Source organism: Berghia stephanieae, chromosome 14 (genome assembly GCF_034508935.2).
Source record: "Berghia stephanieae isolate SIO BIC M18660-M18661 chromosome 14, UCSD_Bste_1.3, whole genome shotgun sequence".
Classification (NCBI taxonomy): domain Eukaryota; kingdom Metazoa; phylum Mollusca; class Gastropoda; order Nudibranchia; family Aeolidiidae; genus Berghia; species Berghia stephanieae.
Window position 1 is genome coordinate 7,429,827 of NC_088373.1, and position 10,000 is coordinate 7,439,826.

General features: G+C 38.2%; 1 protein-coding gene across 1 annotated transcript in view; it reads left to right on the forward strand.

Moving 5' to 3' along the window:
- The window catches only part of LOC144959606 (uncharacterized), a 116,182-nt gene that overhangs the window by 88,351 nt on the left and 17,831 nt on the right, over nucleotides 1-10,000 (forward strand). The window contains exons 4-5 of the mRNA XM_078892233.1: nucleotides 7,278-7,390; nucleotides 8,785-8,988. Coding sequence (XP_078748359.1) covers nucleotides 7,278-7,390; nucleotides 8,785-8,988 — 317 coding nt within the window. The remainder of the gene's footprint in view (nucleotides 1-7,277; nucleotides 7,391-8,784; nucleotides 8,989-10,000) is intronic.

The window sequence follows — 10,000 nt, forward strand, 5'->3', positions numbered from 1 at the left end:
ATCCATCCACCCATCCACCCACCCATCCATCCATCCATCCATCCAACAATCCATCCACCCATACATCCACCTAATCCATCCATCCATCCATCCATCCACCCATGCACCCACCCATCCACTCATCCATCCATCCATGCATCCATCCATCTATCCACCCATCCATCCATCCACCCATCCATTCATCCACCCATCCATCCATCCACCCATCCACCCATCCATCCATCCTTCCATTCATCCATCCATCCATCCATCCATCCATCCATCCATCCATCCACCCACCCATCCATCCACCAACCCATCCACCCATCCATCCATCCATACACCCATCCATCCAACCATCCACCCACCCATCCGTCCATCTATCCATCCAACAATCCATCCACCCATACATCCACCTAATCCATCCACCCATCCATCCACCCATCCATCCATCCATACACCCATCCACCCATCCATCCACCCACCCATCCGTCCATCCATCCATCCAACAATCCATCCACCCATACATCCACCTAATCCATCCATCCATCCATCCATCCATCCATCCACCCACGCACCCACCCATCCACCCATCCATCCACCCATCCATCCACCCATCCATCCATCCATCCATTCACCCATTCCCTTGATAGTACAGAAATACGTCACTCAGGCGTAGGCGTGCCTTTTGTCCCCAAACAGAAATAAAATTATTTGACAATGGATGTCTGGATGACATTTATCTTTTCCTTGTCTTTTCCACTTCTGCTATTTTCCCTGCTAATTTAACTCACTCAACCCTAACACCGACTATATCCGTAGTGAGTGTTTTACCTAAATACATAGCATCAACACTCAAGCAGACTCTGTCCGGTTACTTTTACTATATGCCTATTAATTACATTTTTCTGAGACAAATTATAGGCGTAGTATCAAAGCTAATGTTTTTTTAGTTCATGCATGTTAATCATAGTTGAATAAAACTATCTGTACGGCTATGTGGTCTTGTGGTATGACACTCGCTTTCGGGTCGGAAGGTCTGGGTTCGAGCCTCGCGCTGGGCGCATAGGGTCCTTGGAAAAGGCTCTTTACTCACATTCTCTCACCGTACTCAGGTGTAAAATGAGTACCTGGCCGTTAACAGCGTTGTCTTTGTCCGAAAAATTGTAATATCGCCTAACAGGCGTCATGTCCCGTCCTGCATGTTAAATGTTGCTGTTGACCAGGGACCACTTGTAAAGCGCTTTGAGCACATTTAGTGGATATTACGCTATATAAAAGCTCTTTTATTTCTTTTTATGCAGATGCTCATTTTTAATACATTGTTTGCAATTTTGAAAAGTAGAAATAATCTATAGGATTGAATGAGTTAATCCACACAGACTATTACCGTTAATCAATTCACTAATCGCGTTCTACGGACATAATTAATTTACAAACATTCTGTCCAGAGACTCCAATGATTAAAAACCATCTGCTCGAGTGTTGATGCTTTGTATTTAGGTAAAATACTCACAACATCCGTCAGCCAGATGAAGCGTATCAACACACAAAACAATGTGTAACCATTACCGTTTATAGTCTCGTGTTATTAAATCGAGAACTAAACCAATGAAATGATCGTCTAAGAACAATAACAGTAGTGTGCGGCTATGTGGTCTAGTGGTATGACACTCGCTTTCGGATCGGAAGGTCCTGGGTTCGAGCCTCGCTCGGCGCATAGTTGAGTCCTTGGAAAAGGCTCACCATACTCAGGTGTAAAATGAGTACCTGGTCGTTAACAGCTTTGTCTTTGTCGGAAAAAAAATATAATATCGCCTTACAGGCGTCATGTCTTGTCCTAAATGTTAAATGTTGCTGTTGGACAGGGATCCCTTGTAAAGCGCTTTGAGCACGTTTAGTGGATATTGCAATATATAAAAGCTCATTAAAAAATAACAAAGAGATGAGAGATGTCAGTTTCATTCCTTCTATACAGAGCAAATAAAGACAAAACTAAGGATTTCGCCTAAAACTATAAAACCTAGATACCTTTTCCATTTTTAGTCGTTCAATGTTTACCCAATCCTTTCAAAAACTCTCAAAATTCTCTCATTCGTCTGTAGTGTTTCATTCATCCTGTTTTGTTGATAAAGGGGAAACCCAAAACGTCCATTTTATCTGTTTTCGTATATTAGATTGAATCTTACATTCTAATTCACATTGTTATTTATTTCTTCGAGCTTCGGCAGCCACGTTTACATTTATTATTATATCGATGGTGAAAAACGGTCTTCAATGCGATCGGAAGGTCCTGGGTTCGAGCCTCGCTCGGCGCATAGTTGAGTGCTTAGAAAAAGACTCTTTAATCCCATTCTCTCATCGTAATCAGGTATAAAATGAGTACCTGGCCGCTAACAGCGTTGTCTCTATCGGAAATTTAAAAAAAAATAATTGTATTATCGTCAAATAGGCATTAAGTCATGTCTTGTTCTTTATGTTACTTGTTGCTGTTGGTCAGGTACCTTTGTAAAGCGCCTTGAGCAGGTTTAGTGGATCTTACGCTATATTAAAGCTCAACTTTTCAATAAACGTATTCAATAGTTAATACAAGTCAAAGTAATACTAAGCTGCTTGAAGCTGTGGACTGTAAAAAGTAATAAACAAAGATGAATATAACAGCTTCAAAAAGGAATAAAATACCAAAAACATTGTTTGGTATAATTGTATTATTTAGTGACCCATCGTCTCAAAACGGTATTATGTCGGAACGAACCATATACTTAAAAGCTGAATTAAATGTTAAACTGGTCTAAAATATAAATTGTTGGCATTAGCACCCTAAAATATGGTATCCATTCTCCTCAATAAAACATACAAACTCAACACAAGTCTGATATTTCTGGCTATAAATTCAATTTTCAACATCTTAACCTTGGAAAAGGCTCTTTACTCACATTCTCTCACCGTACTCAGGTGTAAAATGAGGTTTTGAGGCGAAGGGTCACATTTTATTTTTGAAGTTCGTATAATATTCATTTTTGTTTATTACTTTGTAAATATTTAACATCCATTTATCTAATTTTTTGGACACTAAATTCAATTCAATGCAATTTTAAGTGTCTTGTTCACTCCAAAATATAACCAGAATGAAATTGTGGGGCGCAATTAATCAATTTGCTAATACGCTTCAACAGTCGTAACGTCACTTCCTTCCTAATGGCGCATGGTAATTTAGTAACTGGCTCTAAACTATCGGAACAATGGCGGACACCCTTATGAAATATTTCTCCGACGAGCATAAAAGCGTATCTAGAGGAAAAAAACAACACATTATAAATCTGATCATGTTTTGACTTTTACACATTCTGATCACAAGACATATGAAAAGTTCTAGCCAGCATGAAGAATAAAAAGTACCAATTTTCATTGTTTAGAACCACTATGGCGACGTGACATCAGACTATTGAATCCAATAAAAAATATTTTTTAAAATTTTGATTTTTAAAAAAATATTGTTTTAGATAAAAATACAATATTCCGTGTTTTGTTTATCCCGAGGACTTATCAGTTAATGCTATAAATAGGTTATATCTTATTAATTTGGATTCTTAAAAAAATGTCGTGTTCATCGAAAAACAAGAATACATAGTCTATAATGTAGAATGTTAACTTTTATGTGGGTAAAATTCAATTTCCGGACCATTTCCTCTTTCATTGTTGTGTTTCCCCCACCGACCAACAAAACAAATTATTGACTTTCACCAGTCGAGACATTGTAACAGTCAAGAATTATCAAGATGACTGAATGCTCAATCCAATGATGAAAGGAATAATAATGATAATGATGATGATGATGATGATAATGATGATGATGATGATGATGATGATGATGATGATGATAATGATGATGATGATGATGACGATAATGATAATAATAATAATATAATAGTAGTAATAATAATAGTAATGGACTGGAACTCTCAGGGCAGAAGATCAAGGGGAAGGCCACGAGGAACATGGAGAAGAATTAAAGAAGCTGATATACAGAGAAGTGGTAAGACCTGGAATGAGATAAAAAAGTTAGCTCAGGATAGAGAAGGATGGAAACTGTTTGTCTGTGGCCTATACCCTGACCAAGGGTGAAAAAGGAAATGAATAATAATAATAATAATAATAATAATAATAATAATAATAATAATAATAATAATAATAATAATAATAATAATAATAATAATATAATAATAATAATAATAATAATAATAATAATAATAATAATAATATAATAATAATAATAATAATAATAATAAGAAGAAGAAGAAGAAGAAGAAGAAGAAGAAGAAGAAGAAGAAGAAGAAGAAGAAGAAGAAGAAGAAGAAGAAGAAGGAGGAGGAGGAGGAGGAGAAGGAGGAGGAGGAGGAGAAGGAGGAGGAGGGGGAGGAGGAGGAGGAGGAGAAGGAGGAGGAGGAGGAGAAGGAGGAGGAGGAGGAGAAGGAGGAGGAGGAGAAGGAGGAGGAGGAGGAGAAGGAGGAGGAGGAGAAGGAGGAGGAGGAGGAGAAGGAGGAGGAGGAGAAGGAGGAGGAGGGGGAGGAGGAGAAGGAGGAGGAAGGGGAGGAGGAGAAGAAGAAAGCAGCAATGATATACATAGCACCTGAATTGAGTTCTGCTCAGATACGCTTTATATAAAATCTAGCAGTGTCAAAAAAAAGAACAAAAATACAACAAATAAACAAACAAACAAAAAGACAACAAATAAAAAGACAAGCAAAATAAACAAAAAAAACAAAAAGACAACAAAAAACAAACAAACAAACAAAAAGACAACAAATAAACAAACAGACATCAAATAAAAACAAACAAAAAGACAACAAAAAACAAACAAACAAACAGACAAAAAGACAACATTATAAACAAACAGACAAAAAGACAACATTATAAACAAACAAACAAAAAGACAACATTATAAACAAACAAACAAAAAGACAACATTATAAACAAACAAACAAAAAGACAACAACCCCCCCCCCCCCAGATAAAATAAAACAAAAACAAAACAAAAAGTAAACAAATAAACAATGCTGAAAACTTATATGCGCTATTACTCCGAGACACCAGACTCTAAGCGCTTAAATTACAAATTACTTTGGCTGAAACATACTCATTTACACATACAAGCACACACACACACACATACACACACACACACACACATACACACCCAACACAACACACAACACAAACCAAACCTATCTTGCTTCTCATTCCATCTACTAAAATCGAAACACATAATATGTTTTAAGCGAACGTTTAAAAATGGACAAAGATTCTTTTTCACGAATGCTCTGCGGTAAGGCGTTCCATATAGAGGGTCCGAAATGAGAAAAGGATCTCATTCCAGCATTTTTCCGAATTCGAGGGACAACTAGTTTTGTGGAATCACTGGCCGAACGTAAGGGGCGGGGTTTTGAATATCTTTCAATTAGTTCTGAAAGGTAGGAAGGGGCAGTACCTTCAAGACAACGATACACAAACACACAAGCTTTGAATTTAATCCTTTTCTCAACAGGCAGCCAATGCAGGTCATGAAGAAGAGGTCCGGCAGAGTCGCACCTACGCTTCATGAATACTAGTCTGGCAGCGCTGTTTTGGACAATCTGAAGACGTTTCAGATTGTATTGCGAAACGCCAAATAACAGAGCATTACAATAATCCAATGTCGATAGTACGAGGGACACAACCAGGTGGTTGGTCACATCCTAAGATATGAACCGTCTAATGGAAGCAATCTTTTTTAGTTGGAAAAAGAGAGATCTAACCAAATTATTAACCCGATGCTCCATTGACAGTCCAGAGTCTAAGAATGTGCCGAGGTTTTTCACTTTGTCAACAATTTGAATGGAGGCATCCCCCAAATTCAAATCTGTTTCACTTTTCCACTTCCTGTTCCCCACATACAGCACCTCCGTCTTATCATCATTCAGTTTCAGTCTGTTCTCATTCATCCATTTCTTAACACTTTGGATACAATTTTTACTATTGGCTGATACTTCTTGTAAATTTCTCGTATTGGAGACGCAGTACAAAGAAACAAAAAGACAATAAAAAACAAACAAAGAAACAAAAAGACAACAACAAATAAACAAACACACAAAAAGACAACAAAAAAAAAACAAACAAACAAAACGACAACAAATAAACAAACAAACAAAATGACAACATACAAACAAACAAAAAGACAATAAACAAACAAACAAACAAACAAAAAATAAGCATGGGACTATTTTTCATGCTTTACTTGGTTGTGCTTCTAGGTTCTACTTTATCTCAGCGTTTAAATTTTGTTGATGTCTTCTTGGCCGAAGAAGGGTTGTGAGCCCAAAACTTTTCTCGTTGAGTATTTTCCTACTGTGAAGCTGATATTGTGTTTATTATAATGTGAGAACCGCACAAAAAAACTCAATAATTGATTAATAAACTCTCAACACACATCTATCCTCCCTTCCATCAACTCAGGATTACTCTCCTGCTCCTCTTCCTCCTCCCCCTCCTCCTCCTCCTCCTCCTCCTCCTCCTCCTCCTCCTCCTCCTCCTCCTCCTCCTCCTCCTTCTAGTCCTCCTCCTCCTCTCCTCTCCTCTCCTCTGCTCTCTCTCTCTCTCTCTCTCTCTCTCTCTCTCTCTCTATCTATCTATCTATCTATCTATCTATCTTTCTCTCTTGCCTATATCATACAATCATAAGTAGAGAATAAGTGAAATATCTGTTCAATGTTATAAGTATTATATAACGTTATAACAAGTATAACTAAATTTAAAATGACAAATTGCCATATTTATGGACAATAAAGAATAAAGATCTATTCTTCTTCTTCTTCTTCTTCTTCTTCTTCTTCTTCTTCTTCTTTTTATATTATTTTATTATTATTATTATTATTATTTATTATTATTATTATTATATTATTATTATATTATTATTATTATATTATTATTATTATTATTATTATTATTATTATTATTATTATATTATATTATTATTATTATTATTATTATTATATTTATTATTAATTATTATATTATTATTATATTATTATTATTATTATTATAAACAAATGTATGTTTTATTATCCCACAGATGACTTTGCCGCCCTCATCAACTCCCAGCACCCAGCCATCCTCCCTGCCATCAATGCAGGATTTGTGTCCTCCCCCTCTCCCCCCCCCCCCCCCCTCTCTCTCTCTCTCTCTCTCTCTCTCTCTCTCTCTCTCTCTTGCCTATAGGATACAATCATAAATAAACAACTGTATATTTTATTATCCCACAGATGACTTTGCCGTCCTCATCAACTCCCAGCACCCAGCCATCCTCCCTGCCATCAATGAAGGATTTCTGTCGTCCATGAAGCAACTCAAAGCTAGAAAGAAGTTTTGTCTCGAGGTATGTCTAGCAATTAATTCTCTCCTTACGGACCTTTTTCACGATTCTCCACTAGACATCAAACCCATCATCATCATCATCATCATCATCATCATCATCATCATCATCATCATCATCATCATCATCATCATCATCATCATCCATCGTGGCTTGTGCTCTTGAGCACGTTGCCGGTCAGCTGTCACGAATCACGATCCTCTGCGGTGCGCATGAAATCTGTGTTGCTTTTAAAATCACATTTGGCCATTCTTAGGTTATTTAGATATAAGTCATTCTTTGTCTTCCTCTTGCTCTCTTTCCTTCGATCATCCCAGATGTTTCCCCCTTTTCTATTCGGTCTATTCTCCACACATGTCCCAGAAATATCAAACCCATCTAGCATAAAAATTGATTTTAAAGCCTCTGCTTAAAAGAAATAAATACCAATTACATCGCAGAATTAAGTTCTTATAACTATGATTTTTAAAATCTTCAAATTGTGTGATTACAAAAGAAAACTGATTGAGATAAATGTTGGTGAAATCGTAACAAATGTGACGATTTTCCTGTAGTTTGGTATGGAGAGGGTTAAATAAGGACAAACGCATGAATTTCTATCTTTATTCTCTGAACTAAAATAAAAATTAAATGAGCTTTTTTATACCGCAAAATCCACTCAATGTGCTCAAAGCGCTTTACAATGGGTCCCTGGCCAACAGCAACACTTAACATGTAGGACGTGACATGACGCCTGTTAGGCGATATTACATTTTTTGGGGACAGAGACAACGCTGTTAACGGTCAGGTACCCATTTTACACCTGAGTACGGTGAGAGGTTGTGAGTAAAGAGTCTTTTCCAAGGACTCAACTATGCGCCGAGCGAGGCTCGAACCCAAAACCTTCCGATCCGAAGGGCGAGTGTAATGCCACAAACCACTTAGCCGCATAAACCCATACTTGAGCTATTAATTAGCACACTATCCACTTAATGTGCTTAAAGTGTTTTACCAGGGGTCCCAAGCCAACAACAACTCATGTATCGTGGGGGGTAACGTGGCTCAGTGGTACAACTTTGCTTCGTACACGAAAGGTACCGAGTTCGATCACCCGCCGCTGCGTTGACTGGCCTTGAGCAATTCACCTCGTTCTAGCTCAATTTGCTGCGCTACACTGCAGCTGACGCCTGGGTTATTCCAGTCTTCCCTTGGAATAGACCCTAGATCGAGACAAATTTTCCCAACGGGATGAATAAAGGGAATTTTATTTATTTATTTATTTATTTATTTATTTATTTATTTATGTAAGACGAGACATGACACCTTTACAGGCACTTGATTAGAAATTTTTATATTTAATAAATTCACGATTACCCTTCTAGTCTCCAATCAAAATTATACCTTTTTGCCTCATTCAGTTTGACGTGTCGGACATGGTGCTGGACTGGTACACAGAAGTGAGAGAGGCCATCACGAGTTGTGACGATATTCACAATGTCTTGTCCAAGGGTTCAAGACTATGCCTCACCAACCATTCCCTCTACAATCACAGTCTGGATTGTAACACGCACTGGATCCTGTTCTTGTGTCTATGCTGGATCATGGTGGCTCCCTGTTACAAAGTAAGAAGCTTGTCCCGGTTTTCTGTGTTCATTGATGGTGGGTTGATCACCTTGTAAGATTCTGAATGCTTTCGGATCGGAAGGTCCAGGGTTCGAGCGTCGCTCGGCGCATAGTTGAGTCCTTGGAGAAGGCTCTTTACTCACATTCTCTCACCGCACTCAGGTGTAAAATGAGTACATGACCGTTAACAGCGTTGTGTCTGTCCGAAAAAATTATAACATCGCCTAACAGGCGTCATGTCCCGTCCTAAATGTTAAATGTTGCTGTTGGCCACGGATCCCTTGTAAAGCGCTTTGAGCGCATTTAGTGGATATTGCGCTATATGAAAGCTCAAAGCTCACAATGTAACATGCCGTATAAATACGACTAACCTCCTTAAACTGGTGGGGATGAATTCAAAGACTTTAATTTTTTCATACTTGAAACTATAGATCTGTTATAATTTGGGGTTGGGGGGGGGGGGGGGGGGTGAGGGTGGAATCAATGATAGACTTTTAATTTTTTACACTTGAAACTATAGATTTTCATCTCAAGAATACCAAATTTGTTATTATTGGTGGAAGGGGGGGGGGGGGGCGAGAGGGGAGAGAGAGAGGGGGGGGGGGGGGAGAGGGGGGGGGAGAGGGGGGGGGAGAGGGGGGGTGGATTCAATGTTAGACTTTTAGTTATTTACACTTGAAACTATAGATATTCGTCTTAAGAATACCAAATCTGTTATAATTGGGGGTGGGGGGCGGGGGGTGGATTCAATGTTAGACTTTTAGTTATTTACACTTGAAACTATAGATATTCATCTTAATAATACCAAATCTGTTATAATTGGGGGGGGGGGGGGGGGGTGGGGTGGATTCAATGTTAGACTTTTAGTTATTTACACTTGAAACTATAGATATTCGTCTTAAGAATACCAAATCTGTTATAATTGGTGGAGGGGGGGGGGGAATAGATAGAGATAGATAGATAGATAGATAGAGGGCACACACACACACACACACACAAGAGAGGGAGAAA